Source organism: Rhodamnia argentea, chromosome 9 (assembly GCF_020921035.1).
Source record: "Rhodamnia argentea isolate NSW1041297 chromosome 9, ASM2092103v1, whole genome shotgun sequence".
In the NCBI taxonomy this organism is placed as follows: domain Eukaryota; kingdom Viridiplantae; phylum Streptophyta; class Magnoliopsida; order Myrtales; family Myrtaceae; genus Rhodamnia; species Rhodamnia argentea.
Window position 1 is genome coordinate 12087621 of NC_063158.1, and position 25522 is coordinate 12113142.

Genomic DNA, 25522 nt, shown 5'->3' on the forward strand with positions numbered 1-25522 from the left:
TAAATAGGATCACTTGCCCGGAGTAGGTCCCCATCCAAACCCTTTGCCTTTCATCCTTAGAGTAAAACCTCTCAAAGTCATCATGGAGCGTGCGTCTTCCTCTTCGGCCTCGTCTCCCCCCGCGCGCTTTAGCCGTGAGTTTTCGGCTATTTGGAGGGAGATCATCTCCCTTCTGAGTTACACCTACACCATGCTGGTGGTGAAACCCCGGGCTCTCGAGAAACCGAACGCCCCGCTCAACTACTCTGCACCCCAAAATCTCCCCTCCGACCACCCATCCGATCGGACTATGAAGAGTTCATTACGCTCTTCGACTATGGGCTGGAGAAGTTTCGCGAAAATTTGACGACCATGTCCCAACACGATTTCACCGAGCATGAAGTCCGGTGCAAAATCAAAGAAATCGAGAATGGCAAGGTGGTGTACAAGGAGCTCTGCAGCGTCCAGGAGGCCCTCCATGCCTCTCATGCTAGCGTCCTCCAACTTCGAAACATTGTTTCCGATCGCTTGACCGCCAACCAGCGACACCTGCGAAGGCCTCTGAAGGATTCCGAGTAGCGGGAATACGAACTAGCTGAAGCTTGCGAGACCCGGTCCTTGGCCTCCATTGAGGCCCCTTCAGAGGGTCCGAAGACCATGCTGAATTCCACCAGCGCTTTTATGCAGGCTCAGAAAGAGCACCTTCAGCGGCTGGAGAGCAAAAAGGACAAGCTGGAGGCGGCGATGGAGGAGCTGGCTGAAGCCTACCACCATGCGAGGGAAGAGAATATCAAGCTGGAGGACCGGGCCGGGGGCTTTATCGTCCGTTTCAAGGAGCACTTCCGGTGAAGGCTCGTCGAGACGAGCGGGATAGGAAGAGAGAGAGAGATGGAGAAAGAGAGGGAAAGAGAGAGAGAAAGAAAGAGAGAGAGAGAAAGAGGGAAAAGAGGAATGTACGAAGGTTTTGACGAATGAAACTAAGTTTTCTTACTCCTTGCCTCCTGATTCTCCTCGCATCTCCCATATCGATGGGTAGAACCTTTTTAAATATTTCTCATTTATTGATCGTTATAGTTCTCTTCCATCGATTTCCATCATTCGATATGCGTTTTCTGGGAGAACATCTGTTATCAAGTATGGTCCATCCCACTTTGATGACCACTTGCCAAACTTCTCATTGTCGAGGTTCATAGGTAAAATAGTCTTCCATACCAAATCTCTCACGTCGAAACGCTTAGCTCTCACATGTTTGTTGTAAGCTTTGGCAACCCTTCGTTTTCGAGCCATTAACTTTTCCAATGCCGTGGCTCGATTTTCTCCCAACTCATCAATGTTTGCGTACATCATCTCATCGATCGTGTTCTTTAGCCATGCCATCTTGGAGCTTCACCCTTAATGATTGCACGAGTAATTTCTAGGGGGTAGCATGGCTTCTTATCCATACGTTAGCATATAAGGAGTAACCCCGGTGCTTGATCTTTTGGACGTTCGATAATCCATAACACCGTCAAAGCAGTGAGTCCCATTCCCTTGGGTTGTCCTCCAAATGCTTTTTAATCAATCCAATGATTATTTTATTAGAAGCTTCCGCTTGGCCATTAGCTTGGGCATAATAGGGCGTCGAATGAATCATCTTGATACCCCTAGACTTAGTAAAATCCAGTATTTCTTGCCCTATAAAGACTGTCCCTTGGTCAGCAGTGATAGTCTCTGGGATACCAAATCGATGAATAATTCGCTCCTCGATAAACTCCCCCTTCGTTTTTTGTGTCACACTTTCGTATGACGCCGTTTCGACCCACTTTGTGAAGTAATCTGTGGCCACCAAAATAAAACTATGCTTCTTCGACGAGGGAGAATAAATTTTCCCTATTATATCCATCGCCCATCCCCGAAAAGGCTACGATTTAATAATTGGGTTCATTAGTGCGGCCGACACTTGCTGGATTGGTCCATGTCTTTGGCATGATTGACATCCTTTCGCATAGTCAATACAGTTTTGAGTGATTGTTGGCCAAAAATATCCATATCGCCTTAGTAACCACTTCGTTTTCAATCCAATCTGATGTGCCTGTGAGATCCATTCATGGACTTCCGTCATGGCTAGCATCGATTCCTCCCGCCCCAAGTACTTAAGAAGCAATCCATCGATTGTCTTTCGGTACAACTCGTTGTCAATCAACAGATATTTTAGGGCTTTTCTCTTGATATCCTTCTTGCCCGAACCTGGGTTTTTCAAGTAGTTTACCAAAGGGGTCCTCTAATCTTGTTGGCCGTTGGTTTGTCTTTCAGCTTTCCCATTCTCAATCATCATTACCCGAGCATCTATCGACAGTAAAGTCCTTACTTGGGTAATGATATGATCCGCCAGCTCCTTCGATATACGATATCCCGATGCCATTTGAGCCAATTCGTTGGCCTCTGAATTTTCGCTTCTCTTGACATGGATTAGCTCGTGCTCGGCGAACTTCAACAACAATTCTTTCGCCAGATGGTGATGTCTAATAATGTTTTCATTCAAACATTGATACTCACTATTTAGTTGTTTGATCACCAGCTGGGAATCGCCCTTTACTCTAATTGACCTGACCCCCATATCAATTAAAACATTCAATCCCACGATTAAGGCTTCATATTCGGCTTGGTTATTCGAGCATTCAAAGTCAAGCCCGAATATGAGCTTTGTTTTTTGTCGAAAGGGTGATATAACCATGATTCCACGCACTTCTGACCCGGATGCTACTAACCCGTCGAAATATAATGTCCAAGGTGCAATACCAAGATAATTTTCATCATCCTCGACTTTTAAACCTGACGGGTATTCAGTAATGAAATCATATATTGCCTGCCCTTTTATTGCTTTGAGCGGCACATAAATCAAATCGATTTCTATTAGAGTAAACGCCCATTTTGCAATCTGGCCTCTAATGATTGGCTTGAACAGCATGTACTTAATCACGTCTGTCTTGCAAATTACACGTACCATAGTCGGCAACATATAATGTCGTAATTTCGTATGGGCGTGGTACGATGATAAGCATAGTTTTTTCGATCGACGTGTATCTTGTCTTGGCATCGTTGAGCATCCTACTTAGGTAGTACACGGCATGTTCTTTACCTTCATCGTTTTCTTGAGCCAACATACTCCCTATCGTTGTATCAGCAGCCGACAAATACAACTTCAATCGCCGTCCCGCTTTCGGTGGCATCAAAACCGGTGGCTTGATGAGATACTCTTTTAACCTGTCGAAAGCCACTTGATGCTTTTCCTCCCAAACAAATTCTTGTTCGTTCTTCAATTTGAGCAACGGGGAGAAAACTTCGATTTTCCCCGACTAGTTAGCTATAAAACGCCGCAAGAAATTTAACTTCCGATTAGCATTTGCAGCTATTTTTTATTACCGGGGGATGGCAATTCTAAAATAGCCTTAGCTTTATTCATGTCTATTTCTATACCTCTTCGATGGACCAGAAAACCTAGGAAATTGCCAGCTCTTATCCCGAAAGCACATTTCAAAAGATTCATCTTTAACTTAAATTTGCGCATTCTCTCAAAAGCTTGCTCTAGGTCGTCCAAATGGCTTACTTGGTCTGTCTTGACGATGACGTCATCAATGTAGACCTCCATGAACTCCCCAATCATGTCGTGGAAAATGTAATTCATTGCTCTTTGATATGTAGCACCGGCGTTCTTCAATCCGAAAGGTATGATGACCCATTCGAACGTGCCAATGACCTCGGGGCATCCGAAAGCTGTCTTGTGAACGTCCTCTTTGCTATAAATATCTGATTATACCCGGAATGTCCGTCCATGAGGTACATCATTTCATTGTTGGAGGCCGAATCGATCAACATGTCGGCCATGGGCATATGGTACTCATCTTTTGGGGTGGCCATATTGAGGTCGCGAAAATCAACGCATACTCGGAGTTTACCATTCTTCTTCTTAACGGGCACGATATTGGAAAGCCATTCGACATACATTGCTGATCTTATGAATCCGGCCGAAAGGAAGTGTTCAATTTCCTCCTTAATTTTAAGGATCACTTCGGGAGCGAATCTTCTAGCGGCTTGTTGGTGTGGTCGAAATCCCCTCTTAATTAGCAATCGATGCTCAACTATGCTTCTCGAAAGGCCGGGCATCTCATGGTAATTACAGGCAAAACAATCCTTATATTTCCTCAACGGGTTTACCATTTGAACCTTGTATCGCTGATCGAGCAATTGGCTAACATAAGTAGGTTGAGGGCCAGTGTCTCATCTCCGAGATTAACTTCTTCCAAGTGGTCTTAAGCTTGGATTATTTTGTCGTCTTCCTTAATTGGGGATTCTTCAAAATCTAGAATGTCATCTGCAAGTTAGCTAGCTTGATCATTTTGCTCAGCCCAGTAGGCCGCACACCTCTTAGCGAGATTTTGCGCAAATGATCGAATTTCCATCGAAAATCCGGTCGATTGGTTCCACCGGTTCCTTTCTTGGGATCCACTCGGTGCTTCCTTTTCGAAACGGCAGAATGCAATATCCCTTGAGTCCGCTTCAGGCGCTTAGATACACGAAAGTAATCATCGGCATCACTTTGTCCCAACCGGATATCTTTGGTCCAAGTAACACAAGTCCGAGGATTCACCTTTACATATTTCACTTTGTCCCCATTCCGGAATGCCAGCATTTGATGAAGTGTTGATGGGACACATTGGTTTCCATGTATCTAATCTCGTCCCAAAAGCAAGTTATAAGACCCGTCGGCGTCCATGACGAAGAAGGACGTCCTCGACGTTTTAGATCCGACGATCAGGTCAACGACATATACTCCCTTTACTTCAATAATCTCGCTAGTGAAATCAAATAATCGTATATTCGATGGGATTATCTCGTCATCATTCCTTCCTATTTTCTTGAAGAAGCGGTATGGAATGAGATTTAGTGTTAATCCCTCATCGACCAAGCACTTTCATTGCGGTCGCCCGTTGATCTTGGCATTTATGTTGAGCGACCTCAAATGATTTGAGACATCTTCCATGGGTTTTCCGAATTCCATGGTTTCTTCATCGTTGAAGCAAAATTGAGCCCCTTCCTTCTCTTGTGTTGTTTCTTCGTTGTCGCCGTTAGGTGAGGTCGACTCAAGTCGAAACTCATGTGGCAATTTAACTTGTACCATATAAGAGCTTAGAGGGGATACTGACCTGCTAACAGGGGTTTTAAATCGGGATTCGGATGCAGATGATTTACGTGGCTTTGTACCCTTGTCCTCTTTTTCTTGAGCCGATTGTGTTTCCTCCGGTCGTCGCCGCCAAACTAGATTTCTTGCCCTCCGGGGCTTGGTGTGGTTCGGGGCTGTTGGTATTACCTCACGACTGGCCGGGATCTCTTGTTGCTGTAGTATACGAACCATATTCCTCCTTTGCACCCTTCTTTTCTGAGTTCGGGTCAGGATTCTTTCCTTCTCTCGGTCCTTCGTTACCTCGTACCACGATCCCTCTACAGGGTTGCTTAGTATCTTAAGAGTTCGTCGACGATGTGGCTCATAGGGGCTTCGTCGAAAATTTCTGTCGAACTCTTCTCCCCATCCATAAGGGCTTCCTTCTTGACGATATGTAGGTGGTGGTCCATAGCTCACGTAATAATCGAACTTGCCACTTGGCTCACCTAAAGTACCAATTGTGGGGTCCCCTTCATCATATCTCTGCTTGAATGTCCTATAAGCTCCTTGATGCTTGAGACTTCTCCGAGGCTTGGTACTTTCGATCCGAGGAGGTGTCTTGTCTCTCCGACCGGTTCGATTACTCCTTTGGTACCCTCCCTTGGGTGGGTGTACTCATGTTTTCCAATATTCGTTTACAATGAGCGCATAAATTTGGAGACTTATGCCCTTCATTTAAGCGCTTTAAAGAAACCATTCCAGTCATTACTAGAAAAGGGTCGGTGTCCACATCCATCGAGGACTTCTCTTTATCCTCAGCGAATTTGATCTTCCCTTGTCGAATGGCTTCCTGAATGTTCTTTTTGAGGACCAAACAATCCGAGGTGTTATGGCTCCACGAATGATGCCATTTGCGGTACTTCTTCCCCGATAATTCCTCTTTGGATGGTAACTTCTGTCCTTATGTTAGCCTGATCCGTCCGTCGCCTAACAATATGTCGAAAATTTCTTCCGCCCGACTCACATCTAATGAATAGTACACTGTCTCTTTTGCTTTAGCCATTATAGTTGACTTTTCTTTCATCCTTGCTGGCTTTAGTGCTTGGCAAGTATATGGCTTATCGATGGTTAATCGGGCGACGGCCACTTCGACAGGATCCGTTAATTCTTCGTCGAAATCAGGTGGCTCGATAAAACTTACATCTCCCCTCCGGGTATGCCTCTTGTCTTTTTCCTTGAGCAGACTCTCATGCTTTGCTGCCATCGTAGACAATTCGAACAGATCTGCGTATGGATGCCCGACCATCCTATCTCGTATTTCAAATTTCAACCCGTTGAAGGCGAATTCTGCGAACGTTTTTTCGGGTAAAGGAACTAAGCACTTGTTCCTAGCCCGTTTGAACCTTGCAATAAAGCGATCGACAGCCTCATTTGTCATTTGCTTCATTGTCGACAAATCTGCTACTAACAAGTTCGACACCGCTCTTTGAAACCGGCCATGAAACAAACGTTCCATCCGCCCCCAAGTCAGCACCGAATTGGGTGGTAGCACGGTATACCATGTAAAGGCTGTCTTCGACAAGAATAATGGAAAGAGCCTTAACTTCCAGTGATCCGCATGTGTAGCATCTCCACATAGTGCTAAAAACGATTGATATATTCATACGTGGACTGATCATCCTCACCAATAAAAAGTGTGAACTCATGTATTTTAAATCCTCTCGGATCCATGGATCGTATCCATCCAATCCGGTATGATTTTCGATAGACATTAGCTCGGTATCCTACCATTGGGTCAATGTATACGGGTGCCTGGTCGAATCCGGGCTGATGGTACTGCAGTGGATATGGCATTTGATATCCAGGTTGTGGCGCATGATACACGGGTTGCACGATAGGCTGAAACATAGGCTCGGGACCTGGTGGTTGTGGAGCTTGATTCATCTCGCGATACCCAAGTCGTATGGCCCGATGTCCAAACTATCCCGGGCCCCTAACCTGGGAAAATTGGTCCCGCCCCCTGGCCTGCCATTGCCCCCTAGTTTTCGATGATCAAGGGCACCGGTTGTTCGTTAACAAGGACGGGGTTATCTTGGGCAGCAACCTCCCGACGAGCAACATTCTCGTCCTGTCGAACAGGGTGTCCCGAAAACATACCCGTGTCTATTGGCATATCTTGTCGAATAGGATGTCTAGGGAACATACATGTGTCTGCATTTAGAGGGGGTCCGGGTTCGTTGACCGGCAACGCCTCCCCTCGTTGCGGGATCCGCGCAGGTGCTAAAGGTTGAGTATTTTGTCCAACGGGCCCTGCGTTTGGCGGTGTTGTTACTGGTAGCACGCCGTTTGCTGCCGGTACAAAGCCATTCTCCCTTTGGGCATGAGGAGGATTGATCGAAATTCCATGTCGTCCTGCAGCACATTCGTGATATGTGTTGATGATTAACGGCCCGACAACCTCGGTCATTCGCTGAACCATGTGATCAACAAACTCATTCTGGACTTCTTCGATGGTGCGCCTTATCGATGTTAACATGATTGGCGTCATTTCCGGATTTCTCATCGGCTCCTCGACGTTACGTCGAGAGACCTCGACGTCCTCTTGATGGGCCGTAGATAACTCTATTCGTTGCATTTCTTCTAGGGGTTCGTCTCCACCACCATCTAAGTTGTTACGTCCTCGTGTGCGTGGCATAGCACTTCTCTCGAACCGACACCAATGAGTCCCACCGGGCGTGCCAAAAAAGATTGTTGCGCGTCGAAATCCTTCGACCGGGCTTTCTTGGTTATGGGTTATGGGCCCAAAATGACTATAGCCCAAAGGAGATTGCTAACGCTAGAATCTTTTATCGAACTTAATCCATTCGTTTTCCGAAAAGGGGTTCCGGGTCGGTTTTGGACGGAGAGTGTCAAATATAGTATATGTCTTTATTAACACAAAAAGCGTGTTACGGACTTTCAACTTCGACAACCCAATATGTGCAATAGTAGAAGTATGTAGCAAACTTCGACATGATTTTGGAATTAAATCGACAGGATTGGGTAATGATGTAGGACACAATGCTGGATAGCAAACTTCGACACGATTTTGGAATTAAATCGACGGGATTGGGTAATGATGTAGGACACAATGCTGGAATTTAATCAACATAATCGGACGGGGAATTATAGGACACAATACCGGAATTGAATCGACGGTATTGGACAGGGTGAATGAAGGGTACAACACCGGAATTGAATCGACGGTACTAAACCTAGTGAGCGGACGTCGGAATTGAATTGACGACACCGACTGGATATGAAACTCATTTGGAATTGAATCGAAGACGGGAATTTGGAAAGCTATGGCTAGGCTAGACTAAAGGCTAAGTGCTAGTTGAAAAGATAAGTGTTTTTGTGTGTGTGTTGTTGTGTGTCCGTGTGTGTTGCTACTACGGGGTATTTATAGGCAGATTTTTTTATAACTGCCGAGTAATTTCTTCCTTCGGCCCCACGCTTTACCCTTTTCCATAAGCCACGTGGATGACGGTTTCCTAGTCTTCGCGCCTTTTCTTTTTACCTCATGGGGGATATTACCACCAATCTTTTAGCAATCGCTTCGATCGTGGCCCTCCTCCATGCACTTTTCTTGTTCTAGAAGGAAGTGGCGCCAGAATTTACCTTGACACGTGACACCCTTTTTGATCGGCACGTACCTTACTTGATGTTCCTTCCCGTAGCTGATTATCGCCCCCTCACGTGCTTGTCACGAGCTTTCTTGGATTGTTTTAGGTGTCAACAGCACCATCAAATGCTAAGTCCAAGCCCTATGCAACTTAAACTTCCAAGAATGATCGATCAACAATTCTTGGTTCGTTAAGCAACATCAGAAATGCTAAAATCAGCTTCTTGTTTGGAACCTACTCTAGCCTCCAAACTTTGGTGCTTCATTCCAAACGCCTATCACATGATTCGGGACGCTAAAAAATGTCTCATCAAGCACTCCAAAATATTTTGCTCACTCCGAAATCGAGACATACTGAAAATTATTATGATATTACCAAAAGACCTTGTCCGCATTGATTTGTGTGCCTCTTTCTTGAAGCAATGCATATGAATTGCTTCAAACTGAAAATAGCTTTGTATACATACACGGATAAGCGAATGAGTCCAATGCATCGCTCCAAACCGAGTATAGCTTTGTATACGTATACGGATATAAGTGAATGGGTCTAATCTTTTGTTGTCCAAGAGAGTTTCATCCATTCTCAAGGCATACCTTACAAAATAAAAAGCCCTGGTCCAGGTAGCATGTTGAACATATGTAGTCATTAGTTATTTTGTTTGCAATGGAAAAGCTACTTACTATCGAAATATTTGCTCACTTGCTTATTTTGGTTCCGTCGGCATGACGTGTTCTTGGTATTTGACAATGCATTGAAGTTCAATCGATCCAGTTCCGTCTATTATAGATCGGCGATCATCACTTCTTGTTGATTCTTGCCAATTATGTTTATCATGGTAAAAATCTGGCTAATCTTCTTCCTTTCTAATCGAGGATGTGTGTGAAGGGGTTTCGGGATTGTTAAAACGCAACGGAATATATTCATAAACCAAAACCCTAAACAGGATCCATGTGTATATTGAAATCAATAGGAGTTCAAAACGTACATTTTGCGAATTGAAGATAAATTGACAATCGGTTGTGTCTAAATTAGCGCCCCAAGTGTTGCGCCTCCTAACGGTATCCACACACACGAACTAAAATCTCTAACAATCCAAGTGCTAGCTTACGGATCTTGGAGCTCCTCTTGCTTGATTGCCTTTGATCTTTGAGACTCTCTCAAAGATCTAAGAGCAAAGAACGATTCTCTGTATTTTCTCCTTCGGAATAAGACTTTCTTAATACTATGAGGCGTCTCTAGGGTTTTCACTATCTAAAGGGTTTTTTTTTTCTTTTCTTAATAATTAGCTATATATAGCCTCAATATTTACGCGTAACAAAAGAAGCGGGGCCGTGCAATTCGGACCTGCCAAACCATCTATCTCCAATCGTGCGTTTAATCGTTATCTCATAATATGCACGATCGCGCTGATATTTAGAATAGGAGAATAAATTAAAATCTACCTCTTTAAGTAGATCAAGGCGTAGAGAAAATATGAACTCGGGTTCACTATTATGTGCGACCACGTAGATTCACTAAACATTAGTAGTGTGCTCAAAATCCTTTTGGTCCATAAGTCATAAGCGATATCTAGCAATACATTATGACTACCTAAGTATAGTGAAAGTCATTTTTCAACACAACCTAATCCACAACTAATGTTAGAGTATCAACCTTGATTAGTTCATGTTGGAAAATATAATGGAATGGAGTAACAATATAGTCGAACTTTGAGGCGTGTAATCACTCTCTTTTAGAATCAATTTGCCCCACGAAGTTGCTATAGGTTTCTGGCAAATTTCCTTCAAGATACAACAAAGTCATTGTGAGAATACTGGATAGCAATTCCAGTAAATCTCCTAAAACTCTTAACGAAATAATGAAAATTGGTTGTCTCTCTTTTGAAGGAAAACAAAAGAATAAAAAGTTAACAATAGAATTGTCCTTTATATAATACTAATAGAACACATCCCTTGGTGTCCAAATTGCCCATGTACAAATGCACCTATTCATATCCGAAACATCACACTAATTCATGTTCGAAATATTACAATTCCGACATGACCGTTCGTGAGTGATAACAGTCATTCGGACACAACCGTTCGTAAGTGACAACCGCCGTTCGGACGCAATTGTTCATGTCCGAACAGCCATCATTAATAATATAAAATATAATTATAAAAAGAATTTATTTCGAAATAGAAATAAATAAAATAAAAAAATAATAATTAAGGTTTATTTCCGTCTGCGTCGCACAAGCGTGTCAAGTGCTAAATGCGTCTAATAATCGCGCACCCGCACGTGGGTATCGTGGGGTCTAGCCCACTTGCCCATTTCTTTATTCTAAAAGACTATTGTGACCTTCTAATTAATAAATAGACTTGCACTCTTCTTTCTATCCTATGTGGGATTGAAAAGACAGCTTTTTTTTTTTACAAACAAACTTCAACAATTCATAGGGCAGATTGCTAACAATGTGTTCTTCAGGCTCAGTGCTATAAGAGAGGTAGCTGAAAACCTATCTCAATCTCTCATAACAGATCCGACAAACTTTGAAAAGCTATTTCGTTCGGGCCGATGGACTGAGGCTGAAGCCAGACCTCTGAATTCTACAGACCAGATGATATCAAGCAGTATGAGATGCTTGATTGTTCTTTTGTTTATTGTTGAAAGGAATTGTTTTGTTAATGTGTGTTGGAGTGTGTGTAGACTATCCTGAGGCTACTTTCTTTTGCTGGACCTTTACCAAATTATGTATGTATCGCATCTCCGAGGGTAGCAAACATAGTTGAATGTTCGTTGAATATTCTGAGTTGTATTCGGCAAGAATTATTCACTCATTGTTTTCGTGGTTTGATGCTTCGTTATGCAGGGACAAAAGGTAAAAGAAACGAGGAATCTGCGTACCAATGCCGTCAAAATTATCTACCCCCTGCCGAGGAAAAGTTACTTGCATCAGATGTTCCCAAGAACAGAAAAACTCCAATGGAAGTGAGCAAACTGAATCGTGTGGTTCTATCTACATATTTAGGTAGATCAGAAAAGACTAATTGTTAAGATTGTTGGTCTGGAAAACAGTTGAACCTGATAAGCTAATTAAGAATGTAGTTGTTAACATAGTTTTGTAACCTATCAGGTGGACCTCTACTATTAGGTTCACCTTTGTTGGTTTTGATAGTATGTGAATTTTTTGCCTGTGACTTAAGTTGCGCTCGTTATTATTTGGTGTTCTGCAGGCAAAAGAAGAGATGGGGCCAATGGTGAGATCCGTGACTCTGAGGGATTTATGTCAAGGCTATGTTCCACAAAATAAAGTTGCAGCTGCAGGATCAGTTCACCAAGGCTCTGTTCACCGAAATGCATTTCCTGCATTAACCGACTTATCTTACAGGAACCCTACAAGACCTCCTCATCTCAATTCACATGCTCAATCAGGTCATTTCTATGAAGGGAATGTAATACCGATTGGAGGTATGAATCGAAGTGAAGATCCGAGGTCTATAATTCCTGAACCTAGAATTCCACAACCGCAGGAGTAGGCGTCTCTACATGACGCACGTCATGGGAGTGTCTCTGCTGTGCAGGATGCTGGAACTCATAATCCTAAAGGGAAGAAAATCATGGAAAAACCATCTCCATCTCCATCTCGCAACATTCCTAGATGGTTCCTTGGCTAATTTGGCTTCGTGAGAGTTTGAGGACGAGCTTTTGACTAATTGTTCTCTTTTATGTCTGAGTTATGGTTGGAGTCAGGTGGATTTGATAAGAACATATTGAACCTGGTCTCTCTGTCCGTCACCCTTAGGCATGGTTTCAGAAAACTGCTCGCTTTTACATAATGAACTCCATGTTTGTTTGGTACGTCTTAAAATACCCCCTTTTAGGTTTTAAACTAGGAATTGCATTCGAAATGGGTGAAATTGTTAGTGATAATCAAGAACAATGCTTCATGCAAAGCCCAAGTTGCTCGGGACAAAACTAAGAAAGTAGTCCGCTTCCAAAGACTACTCCCTATTTTGTAGGTATTATTGTTTTTTATCATCTACCATATATTTGATGGAGATAATTGGCCATCTTTACAAGCAATATGAGCAATTCTCAGACATGCAAAGCAAGTTTTAGTTGTACAAAACAACAAAATCTTGACCACAAGAGTTTATCCGATGAAAACAAGGATTTCTAGTATCATGGTTGCTTATATATGACATGGTCTTCTCTCCAAAATGACTTCGACTCCCATTTTGATGTGTGAATACTGTGAAGGAAAAGACCAACCATAAGCTTTTGACTTTACATTTGTCTTTATAAGCTACAGGCTTTCTCTGTTGTTTATGGTCGATTTGCATATGTATAGCCATATGTATCGGATATTGCCATCTCGAAATTTTGGAAATAAAATCTAGACCTGCTATTATGAGACTTTTTGTGAAAAATAAATCTCCCTAAAAATGCAATTCCCTAAATAAATCTCTGTGACATCCTAAAATTTCTCACATTAGGAATAATCAGAATATAAAGGAATATCTATTGACTTATTCCTTAAGACACTTAGAAGCTTCTAGAGAAAGCTAAATCATTTCTTAGTAAGGAAGGGATCTTAAAACTTCTTGAAGAAACTAATTCTTTTGACTTACCAAAGAAGCTATCTCGTTACTTCTCGAGAAAGTCATCCGATAACTTCTCGATAAAGCTATTTCAAAACATTTTGAGGAAGCCATTACTTAACGTATTTAAGAAGTTCTTCCCAGAAATTTCGTAGTAGAAAATATGACACAAAATAATTGCATGAAAACAAGTCGGAGTAGAAATCAACATTAGATATCGAAAGGGTGTCGGTGGCAATGCTGACGTAACCAAGTCTCCGAAAATCTCTAATTCCATGAGAACCGAATGATTCTCCCAACCACTTAGTAAGGTAATCGGTCTACCTTCCAAGAAAGACTGGTGGCGACTCCTTTTGCATATACGGTTTTGCACACGCCATCCGACCACACTAAAAGGTCGACATGGATATTCTCCCTTCCCCATTCGCGATTTGGTATGGGTCTGGGAGGACCCGCTGTCACGACCCTCCTAAATTTCGTCCGATAACGAGAGCTAACGAGCCGATCCTTTGTAAACCCCAGTTGACGGCGGATCTTTAGAATCGCGGGCCTCTCCCAAGACCCATTACTCGAATCGCGATGTGAAGAAAATTTTATCAAAATCGACCTTAGTGTGGTCGGGTGGCATGTACATAGTGTACATGCATTTTGGAGTCGCCACCGATCAATTTATTGGAGGGTATGATCAGGAAACCCTACCGAACGGTCGGGAGAAACCGTTCGATTCTACGAGAACCAGAGATTTGGGTTCGGGGACTTGATTACGCCGAGATTTTAGTCGACGCCCTTTCGGTTACCGATGTTGAGTGATTCTCTAACTTAAGAATTCATGCGGATGAAATTTTGGGTGAGGTAGACTTTAACGATCTAAGGTATCATGCGGATAGAAATTTTTTACCCTAACAGTCACAATCATGAAATTTAGTGCGCAATCAAAGTAATCACAATCAATTCGGACAATCAATCAAGTGAACGAGTCTAATATGGCCCTATTGACTCACGTAAATATCGAGTTTGGGTTTCGGGGTGGTTCGGGAAAAATTTTGGGCGTAAGGCCCGGTAAGGGTAGATAGTCGTTTTTGAGGGTTCGGGACCCGAAAATCACAAAATTACAACCGGGCCAGTTGATTGAGGCCATTTCCTATTTTCTGTGATTTTCTTGAATTTTTCGAATTTTTCTAATTTTTTTGAATTTTTTATTTATTTTCTAAAAGTCGGGAATTTTTTGGATCAGTGTGATTTGACCCTCGAAGTCTCAAAATTTTTTATCTAGACTATAAGAGTCCTGAATCAATCTAGAAATTTTTAGAAATTTTTTGGGAAATTTTGGGAATTTTTATGAATTTTCTAAGTGTTTTTACAAATTTTTTTTGGATTTTTGGAAATTTTTATCTATTTTTTATTATTTTTTATTATTATTTCTGGACCGGGTCAAACCGGTCAACCCGGTCCAGACCGCCCAAGACTTGCTATACACAAAAACGGCACCGTTTACTATTTATTCCTATTTTTTTTATTTTCTAATTAATTTCCGAATATTCGAAAATATATAAAAAGAATGGATGACTGAGATCAATCTTGGAATCAATCTCGGCCGTCGACTCGTTCAAATTAAAACGACGCCGCATTGGTCTTCCTACTCAAAACGGCACCGCATCAACTAAAGGAACGAACGGCCACGATTAACTATGAATCAAATCCGGGCCGTTCACTCACTCGTGACTTAAACGACGACGCATCCGATAAATGCTTGGACGGCCACGATTGAACTTGAGATCTAATCTGAGCCATTGATTCCTCCCTTGCCCGAAACGACGCCGCACCTATTAAATGAACGGACGGCTACGATCCGACCTAGACCTAATCCTCGCCGTCCGCTCCTTACCTGCCCTAAACGACGTCGCCTAACACTAACTAAAACGGTGTCGTTTCACTATTTTTATTTTCTATCTAATATACGAATTATCTAAAAATACGAAAATGAATATCTAACGGTCTAGAATCAAACCTATCAATTAATCGTGATCGTTGGATCGAGTCTGAGTCGGCTTGCTCGCGCCAATGGCCGAGCCGGCTCAGACGTGAGCTGGACCAACCAGAGCTCGACACGTAGACCTTTGACTCGCCGATCGAGCCACATCAGCTCGTCCCCTACCTCTCGACGACGACAAACGGACGGTTGAAAGAGTTCCGGCGAGATCTCGCCGGAATAACGCGAAACCACCACAGAACGATTCGACTCGACTTCCTTTACAATATATCCAAGAATCGAGTGATTTCACCAAGCGGATCGCAAACTATGAACTACACACAGAGCATCAATCTAGAGTTCGAACATACGGATTTAGAGCAAATCAAAGCGATTAATCCATAGACAAGCATCACAGGAGGATTAGGGAACTTACCTCGAGCTCTGATTGAGCTCGCGAAGGCTAGGGTTGCTCGGCCGAAGTTCGACCAGGCCGTGATGTGTTGGGGCTCGACTCAGGTTTTTATGCGAGATTAATGCAAAACGAAGACACGATCGTGGTCAGGGAGGTCGGAGAGACAAAACGCACACAAGAATTGAAAGGATCATGCTCGCGAAGATGAAATGCCATGATTGCACGATCTGAAGCTCGAGAAGGTGACTCGCCGATCTAGGGGGTTTCGGGTCGCTTGAGCTGGTGCGATGGACTCCTCTAAGCTCGGGCGAGCTTCCGGTGACGATCTATAGTCCCGATTTCGCCTGAATCACCTAGGATGAAGTTGCGAAGCTTCGGTCCGAAGCTTCGCCAATGGCGTCTCCGAGAGCCTCTCGCTCTAGTTCTCTCTTTTCTCTCTCTATTTTGTTGATGTTGCGAACCGGAATGAGCCTCCTTTTTGATCGAGAACCTTCTTGGCCTTTTATACTTGCATTTCAAAAAAAATGGCACGTCGGGGAGGGGCTCGCCGACTCAATCACACATGCAATCACGTGCGATTGGGTCGCCGGACGGTGACGGAATCGGTTATGATTCCGTCCCGGTCCGTTAGGCCTCCGTCGGATGCAAAACGAACACTAATTTGACACGGGCTTAGGAATGTTGACTTTTTTAGCGTCGAGGCTTTAACCAGCGATTCCGCCGTGCTCCGGCGACAATTGGTCCCGCCCGTGGTAGCAATCGGCGCTTCATGACCTGAATAACGAAACCCCCACAATAATTGAACCAATCGGGATCGAATTGCCCTTCAATTTGATCGTTGAAATTCGATCTCTAAATCTGCAAATTGGCGCGAGTCGTTCGAGGAAGACGACATCGTTCTGGACCGGTCCGACCAATGGTCAGACTGGTCTAAACCGTTTCAGAAAGTGTACTTTGCAAAATTTTCAAAATTAATCAAAATTGGTGGGGAATTTTTGCAATTAAACCTCAAAATTGCATTTAGGGACCTGAGTATCATCTAGAAATGTGATTTTGCCCAAAAGTGCTCATCAATTTCTATAAAAGCCCCAAATTTTTCTAAATTCCCAAATTAGGGCAAAGTTCAATTGAACGTCCAATTGACCAAATCAGACCAAACCACCTATGCCAATCGATTTAGAATATATGAAAACCTAGGGGGACAGTCCAATTTTGCCACGAAAGTCCCTCAATTAAAAGTAATTTCAAAAATTGACAAGTTGAGGGACTAAATTGCAAAGAATTTAGGGATTTTCGTGCAATTCGTGCAATTCGCGCAATTGAGGGTACAATTGATCAAATTGAAGCTTGAAAGGACTGTAATTGAATGTCTAGACTCTAAATGTGCAAAAATCGCAAATAAAAAGACTCAATTTGTATTTTTGTGCAAATTCAACCGTAGGCAATATGAAGAAACACCCAAAATTGAACTCGATTTTTGATTTTTCATGAGGTCAATATGAAAAGGGAATTAAAATAAAAATATTGAACATTTTTTTGTATTTTTGTGACCTCGAAAAGTATTTTTTATGAATTTTCTAGTATTTTCCTATTTTCCGAAAATGTTAAAAAAAGTGAAAAATATGAAAAATTATTTTTTGTTCAAAATTGGTTCCTTATGCTTGGCCAAGGCTCCCAAACTTGATTTTTCAATTTTTTAATTTTTGTGAATTTTTGAGAATTTTTAGAAAATAAAACTAAGGAAAACTTGATTCAAGAATCTCATAACCGAGTACCAACAAGCCGACATCCTCAGTACGGTTTGGGTCCGACATAGCCGAGTCCCGGCCAATGGTCAGTGACCACGCCAACCCCTAGCGAGGGCCAGCAGATCCGGGCGACTCTAGGAGCCCAAATTTAGTTTCGTTCATGAAGTTCACTAGGGAAGCTCGAGAGGGAGATGGCCTGGGGGCGATCGTTAGCCTTCACCCGGACTTGGCTCACCCCCCACCGCTGGCGACCCATGGCCGGGCATGGGTGAGGGCCGATGACCCTCGCCCGATTTGGAAAGAGGTTTAATTTGCCGGCATATCATTTTTCTTGCGGAAAATCGGGAATTGCGGATTGTGTGACTTGGCTTTTCTATTGCTGGTGCTTTGTTGCTCGGGAAGTGAGGACCATAGATTTCTACGACATCATTGAAGACAAGTTCTGCAGGAAACAAACGCGAGATTGCGGACAAGCCGTGGTTTCTCATTTACCTTGTGAAGATGCAATCGCTCGGAAGAATTTCAAAAACGAAACTAGATATGGGCTCTTAAAGTTGCCCGGATTTGCTGGCCCTCGATAGCGGTCGGCACCAACCAACCCCCACCCATCATCAACCATTGCCGGCGACAATGGAGCGGCGTCGGCGAGGGCTATGCAAGCCCTCATCATTGCCATCTTCTTTTTTTCCTTTTACTTTTTTTAATTTTCAACTTACTTAGTTATTTAGCTTAATTTCTAATTTTTTTATTTTTCAATACAAATAAGAGAGTAAATTTTGATGTTTTTGCAGATAAAAGTGATGTTTTTTTAGTACAAATGATGAAATCCTGACGCTTTTTAGCTACTTTTTTTTACTATTTTTATTTTAAAAAATTTTAATTTATTTTTTTAGTTTTTAGCTTTTTTAAAAAAATTAATATTAGGTGGAATTTTTTATTAATTTTTTGGATTTTTTTTTATTGCTAACTAAGATCTTCCAGCAAGTCACGTAAACAACATGTAAGATTTTCGATGACGCTCACTCGGAGTTGGCACTCAAATTATTATTTTTCAAAAAAATTGGCACTAAAATGATCCCAAAAACTATTGGCACCAAAGTGAGCGCCGTACACAAATATTGTCACTACATGTGTCCTTTTGCCTATCTCCATGACTTGCTCTTCCTCGAACATTTATAGAGAAAAATGATAATCTATACTTTCTTAAACTATATCTTCCCTTCAGGTTACGGTGAAAAAGGAAATGTTTACTAGTAGTCCTAAAACTTATTGTAGAAATATAATTGAGTCCTAAAACTTGTACAAAATGCAAGCAAGTGTTAAAACTTGTCAAATTGATTCAATCGAGTCCTTCTTTTAATACCGTCAATTTTCCTAACAAAAAATGATGATGTGGAATTTTTAAATTAATTTTCTTGTCTTAAGTGACATTTTTAATTATTCTATTTTTTGAAATTTTATTTAAATTAAATTAAAAAATAAAAGAAGATTAAAAAAATTATTTGAAAAAAAAAAAACAAAGCTGGAGGGGCCGCCGAAGATCGCCAGCCCTGGCCGATGGTGGATTGCCCTCACCGACCTCGACAAAGCCTTGCCCGGCACTTGGCGATGCCGGGACTAGCGAGGTCGGTGGGGCTCAAGTTAGGAGGGATGGCGAAGAAGGCGAAATAGGAGGAGGTAAGAGTGGCGGGGAAGGAAGCGAGATCAACTTGAACCTGGGCAATTCCGTTCAACAAATCGGTGGACGAAGCTTTCATATTTCTGCACAAGTTCTTTAATTGTTTTCCTAAGGAGTCAAAGAGTTGGACATGATTGTAACTTGAACCAGGTCTTTAGCAATGACAAATACAAGAGCATGCTTCACGTAGCAATGGTGAATCGCAACACAAAGAGAATCTCCATCCCGACATTTTATTGCCCATCCCCAAAAGCCCTAATCTAAGTTTCTTCAACCCAAATTTGGGCGAGGCGAAGGCCGACCACCCTTGCCTAGGGTCGGCGAGCTCTGCCAGGCCACTCTAGCATGGGCAAGAGATCGACCCCTCCAAGCAATGGGCAACAACGGCGGCGGGGCCTCACGGCGAGGCCCTACCCTTGTTTGTGTTCCACTCGCTTCTTCTTTTTCAAATAATTTTTCAGCTTTTTTTTTTCAGTTTTTAATTTAATTTAAATAAAATTTTAAAATATAAAATAATTAAAAATGCCACATATGATCAGAAAATTAATTTAAAAATGTCATGTCAGTATTTTCCATTAGATAAATTGACGGTGTTAAAAGAATGATTCGATTATATCAATTTGATAAATTTTAGGATTTAATTATACTTTTTACAAGTTTTATAACTCAATTATACTTTCGTGATAAATTTTTTTGGGATTCTGGTGAACATATCTCCGGTGAAAATTAACATTTTAAAGGGAAAAGAAAAAATTAGGATTAAGGCCGTGACCCGACACACGTCATTGAATTGACGTGGAACCGTTTGACTGATGTCCAATCCACACTGTCTTGTGCGACGGAGGACGGCAGCGATGGCGCGCCAGAATCTGGAAATCAGACAAGTGAGTGGGTTCCCCGGAGAAAATCACTGGAAGCCAATCTGGAAAAATATGCGAGCGCTGGTGATCGGAGAGTAACCGAATGGTGGGGTCTTCGTATATATCACGATTCACTTCACGTGACGCTTTACTCTGTTTCTTTCCCGCGGAAACCCTTTGAAGTTTGAACTTCCCTTTTTCCCTGCCTTACTCGTGGAAGCCCTAGCCATGGCGGTCCAGGAAGAAGATCGCCCGGACATTCGTGATTTGCCCGACGAGCCTTGGGATTGGGAAGAAATATCTCGCAATCTTCTTTACAACATCGATCAAGGCTCGTTCAATCTTTTTCTTTTAGCCTCTCCCTCTGATATTGATTCCACGACCCTTTTTCTTGCTTCTCGTATTTGCAGAGTTGGGGGATGAGAGATCTCCATGGGGAAGAAAGAAGCACAGACTTCGTTGGTTGGGGAAGCCGAGAGCGATTCCCCAAGTGATCCTCAAGCTTCAGGACCACAATTTCAGGGAATCTGCTCTTCAATTGCTTAGTTCTTTCCTTTTCGAGGTCTACTCTTGTTCAATGAGAAGTTATTCGAAGCTTCGATCTTCTCATGATTCTGTTTCCTGAAAGTTTTGTCGCTTTGTCGTTTGTCAACAGAAGAGGGAAGAGGACCCAGAGAATTATTACAGAGCGGGATTGCTTCTGTTCCATTCCTGCGGTACCATGGCCATTCTGATACAGGTCATTGCTCCTGTTTACTTTTTACTGTCGCATTAACAATTGTATGTCTCATGTTGCGGAATTTGAAGCTGAATCATTGGTAGGAGACCAGTCGGTGTCGGTTTACACTATGATGAGTTAACGTTGTAATCCTTGTGATTAATGTCACTGTTCTTGTTGTTTTCAAGGCTTCCTCGAAAGAGGAATATTTAACTCTGGCTTGCTTTGCTCTCTAAGGTTATTTAAAAAGTGGTCTGCAAATGGGTTTCTACATTGGTTGAGAATTTCGTTCTGCTTGAAGATCGAGTGTGCGGGGCAGTTTTCTCCTTGATCTCTTTGGAGTTCCTGTGAATGCAAAGAGTTGGCAAGTTATTAATTTTCTCTATCAGCCTTTAAATTGAGGAAAACGAAAGGACTCTGATACTTTTAACATGCAGGCTTTGTAAAAACTGCTTTGGCACATTGAAAAGAGAATCCAGTGTTTTCAATTTGTGGCACAGAGAAAATTCTTCCCTATTTTCATCCGTACTGCCGGTGATGTTTAGATTGATGGGTGGATCTTTGAGTTATGGTTGGTCTTAAGATGCAGGAGGTTCTCTTGATCTATAGGATGATGGCTGATGGAAGTCTAAATGAGAGAGCATGCATGCGACTTATCAATGTCATTATTCTATTCCAGGTAATCTGAAAGCAACTCAAAAAGAAGCTTGTCGGGTGCTGTCTAATGCATTATCATAATTGTTCTTGTTGTCCCTTGTCTAAGTTAACTAATTGCTTCATTGCAGTGCATTGCAGCTAATAGAGAAACTCGGCAAAAGCTCATGAGCTGTAGGTTTCAGAAACTATCATCAGTTTCTGAAATGGCTAATCACACTCCAGCATTTATCTTGATACAAGCTTTCTCATTTCCTTTCTTTTCGTTAATTCAGCCTGCATTGTCAACTTCTTGGTACCCTTAGTACCGTTCATATCCAGCCTGGAGGTGTATGACAATGTGAGAGCTGTTGCCTTGTCCGTGTTTGGCATCTTATGCCAGGTACATTCTATTCTCCGTGCAGTGAATCATCAACGACGTCCTCTGATATTAGACAAAATTTAACTTCATCTTCCGTATTAATGTCTTTCTTGAAGGCAAGAGAATCTAGTGCTGTCCAATGGGCTATTGAAAATGAGGTGGTCGAAGTATGCTTGATTAGCATGGACACTGGAAACGAACTCACGAGAGTGGTGAGAATTGCCCTTTGCGTTCTATAACTTCTTAGCATCCCTTTCACCTATTGTCCACCTATTTAAGACTGGGTAAAGTCTCTGCGATTCTCAAATTCTGTTCTTTCTTTATCAGATTGGTCTGCACATTGTTGAATCCATACTTCGGGTTGACTTTGGAATATCATACATATTCAGTCCTGCAGCTGATCATCTGTTGAATAAACTGATGAGAACATTGGATAATTTGGTATGTCTTTAACCAGCCATCGTGGCCATCATAATGTGACATTATGTTGCCCAAATCTTAAATCTCCAAACTTCAAATCTTGTCTTTGTTTCAGGTAAATCTGATAGCTGTTGTGCACAACTTCTCTCCTCGAATCCTATTTCACACCATCCGGTGCTATGCTCGCTTATGTCATGATGAAAGGTAATTTACCTTATTTCCCTTTTGGGTTGTGAAGCTGAAAGGTACTAGCGAGCATTTCCTCTTTCGTCATCCAAATGAATCTGGTATGCACAACCAGTGGATATTTGTGTGATTCTATGATTTATTGACACATGCGTGGTGCAGTGCATTGTCAAAATGCTTACGACCTAGTAAATGCTTTTGAATCTTCTAATGCTTAAATGGAGAAATGAATGAAGTGCTGCGAAGTTCTAGCACTTGTTTTTCGGGCAAATATTATACTGTTCTTGATTTATGTGGTGACTCCTGATTCTTAAGTTGAGACCTGGCATTCATGTCTTGCAGGGGACATAATCTTGTGAAGCAGTCACTCCCTGAATCCATCATCAAGGGCACTTTTCATGGAAACCTGAAGGTATTTGCGGATAATTTGGTATCGGATTATACTTTTTAAGAAAGATATGCAAATCTGGCGTCAATAATTTGTGGTTGCAGGACTTTCCGGTAATTCATAGATTGCTTTCACAACTACTACTGATTGCTGGTATAAATGCCTCATGAGCAGCTGCTTCTTCAGTTCACGAGATTTTATCATTCAGAAAGAATCAGGACTAACGGTGTCAAGTGTTTCCTGGAGCTGCTGCATTTCGGGGGTTCAGGTGTTATATTGCATAATGTAGAAAACCGGTTCCTCAGAGAGAGAAATTACCAGATGTTTACCCGCATCTTTTGTTGCGTGTACAAAATCCTCTGTAAATTGCATTTTTGGTTGAAATTCTTAGTAAGATTTCGAATTCTCAAAAGTGTCTTGACTTTTTCTTCTTTTTTTTCTACTTTCCTTGTTTTGCTGTCCATGATCACGTCTTGCATAAGATGACTCTGCAGGTTTCGCAGATTTTGTTCTTTCTTTTGCATCTGATGATTAGATTAGGGAAACAACTTTCTGGTTTCTGGACCATCAATCCAGCCAGTAAGTCATTTTTATTGATCTATAATTCGGTTTTACTTCCGGAGACACAGGTTAAAACTAAATTAGGACATGAACTGATGATGGATAGAAATTGTATTACAAGCGCAAATAATCAACTGTTTGAACCGTCAATAATGCTCCTTGGTCTCATTTTTAGAGAAAGATTTTGGGAGGTAGGTTCAGAGGAAGGAAGAAGCATTCACTCTTTAGCATTCAGAAACTGCCGGAATGATGTCGACCGCATCACTTTTCTATAATGGCCGGCACTCATTCCTCTCACATCACGTCATCAAGACGAAATCTTTCCTCCCCAGCAAGCAACAACCTTCCCATTACTCCATCGGAAGGTTCAATCCTTATGCGCAAACGGTAGATCCATTTTCTCAAGAAGGAAGAAGAAGAAGCAGCAGAAGCAGCATCATCATCTGGGTCGCAGAAACTTACGAGACTCCAGGCTTCGCCACGCCCATTGCATTTTATAGCTGAAGAATTGGGCGGCGGAGATGGGAACGGAGGAGGATTAGGGTTCTGTGGGGGGTTGGTTTGATGGTGGAGGCGAGGAGGAAGGGCGGAATTTAGGGTTTGGGGTGATTTTGGTGGTGTGTGGACTGAGCTTGGCGTTTGTGGCCGAAATGGAGAGTCTCGTAGGTCGCACGATTTTGGGTTTTGGGTTTGTTGGGGCTTGGCCTGATTGAGAGGGAAGAACAACAGGGTATCTCGATCTTAGGTGTGGAACTCGTGAAATTGGAAAAAAATAATAATAATAATTTAGCGGCTGGTGGCGGAAGGTGGCCATTGGCGATGGCGGCGGGAGGAGGCGGCAGCGGGTTATAGTAATAATAAAAAAATTATTTAAAAAATTTTAAAAAATAAAAAAAAATCAATTGCAGCAATGTCATTTCTTTTAATAAATTATAAGAAATAAATATTGTATAATTAGATTAAATATAAAAATATTTAAATAATATGAATTGGATAAGATCAGGTAGGACATGTGTTGGATATGGGTTGGACCAGATCGAGTCAGGTATAAATCGTTAAATTTGTACTGTAGTAAAATAAGTTAAAACAGATTAGATAGATCAATACGAGTCAAATCATATTCGATCCGATCCGACCCATTCATTTGTCGTCTCGACTCACAAGAATCGCACTCGAAGTTTGGAGCAGAAGGCAAACCGATCGTTGAAAAAAAGAACGGCGTCGTTTTCAATCGGGGCAGAATTAAGATTAGAGCTCTCCTATCTCGCGAAAAGAGCGGAAAAATTAGGGCTTTTGGATTTCCAAGGAAGTCGATGTATTCGCGCTTTTGAGGTTCTTGTTCTTCTCCACGATCTTCGCAGTGTCCGCCAAGACGCTTCTCTCAAAAACCACTGCTACACGGAATCAAACCCTGCGTCGAATGGATAGGAGCGATCAATTAGAACATGAATTTCGTTCATCCAGCTCACAGAATTTGGATTTCATACGACATGAGCGTGAAGAACACTGAATCAGAAGCAAAGCAACATATTTACCTTGCCGTTGGTCACCGACTTGACGAAGCCGTTGAAAAACCCTGAAGCCCTATGCGCTCTCTTCACGAGAGAGAGAGAGAGAGAGAGTTTATATGAGGTACGTTCACGTTTCGCGCTCTGTTTCGATGTGAGGGAAATAAGCTTCTTTTCTCTCTGAATTTTACATTTTCAGTCTCAGACGGGTGCTGTTTTTAGATGATTAGGGCGAAGATTGCTTGGTTTGCTGTTTTCGGATTCTGTAGGACGTATACTGCTCTTCTTCTTCCTTTTTCAGTTGAGATTTTCTAGATAAATCTCACAAGTTCTGGTTCGTTCTTGGAGAATAGTATAATATTAGAACACCATTGCGTAATCTGACTCATTTCCCGACCCATTAGGGCGACTCGCCCCTGAATTAGGTTGGTTCTTCTCCAATAGCATGATTAGCTTCAATTTGTGGCGAACTGGATTCGACTTGTCTTGAGTCCAATGTATTGTTTGTGTTTACCAGATTTTTAGTTCAGTTTAAATATTGTGTGAAAGATATATGTTGTGTTTCACATGGAACTTCTTTGTAAATAAATGAGGCCTTGGTATAGGCTGTCTGTAGATAAAGCTGAAGCATGAAATGGAGATAGATTTGGCTGTTCAGCAAGGATTTTGGTTACACAGGGTTGCTCCTG

At 42.1% G+C, this 25522-nt stretch overlaps 2 protein-coding genes across 4 annotated transcripts in view; both read left to right on the top strand.

Moving 5' to 3' along the window:
- The window catches only part of LOC115730802 (zinc finger CCCH domain-containing protein 1-like), a 98690-nt gene that overhangs the window by 69150 nt on the left and 4018 nt on the right, over window positions 1-25522 (top strand). The gene's annotated exons all lie outside the window — the stretch shown is intronic.
- LOC125316520 lies at window positions 19977-23747 on the top strand. 2 transcript variants are annotated; one of them, XM_048284981.1, is made up of 11 exons: window positions 19977-20368; window positions 20448-20599; window positions 20693-20776; window positions 21345-21434; window positions 21541-21583; window positions 21685-21791; window positions 21887-21982; window positions 22098-22211; window positions 22306-22394; window positions 22719-22788; window positions 22939-23747. In XM_048284981.1, exons 1-11 carry the CDS (start codon window positions 20266-20268, stop codon window positions 23248-23250), a joined length of 1260 nt encoding a protein of 419 aa, XP_048140938.1. In that variant the 5' UTR covers window positions 19977-20265; the 3' UTR covers window positions 23251-23747. The 2 variants fall into 2 exon arrangements, with proteins under 2 accessions (XP_048140938.1, XP_048140939.1); XM_048284982.1 differs by having other exon boundaries at window positions 19984-20368; window positions 22869-23020.

Coding starts and splice junctions, on each gene's coding strand:
- LOC125316520 (XM_048284981.1), top strand. CDS start 20,266: ATGGCGGTCCAGGAAGAAGATCGCCCGGACATTCGTGATTTGCCCGAC. Junction 20,369..20,447: donor TCTTTACAACATCGATCAAG/GCTCGTTCAATC, acceptor TCGTATTTGCAG/AGTTGGGGGATGAGAGATCT. Junction 20,600..20,692: donor TTAGTTCTTTCCTTTTCGAG/GTCTACTCTTGT, acceptor GTTTGTCAACAG/AAGAGGGAAGAGGACCCAGA.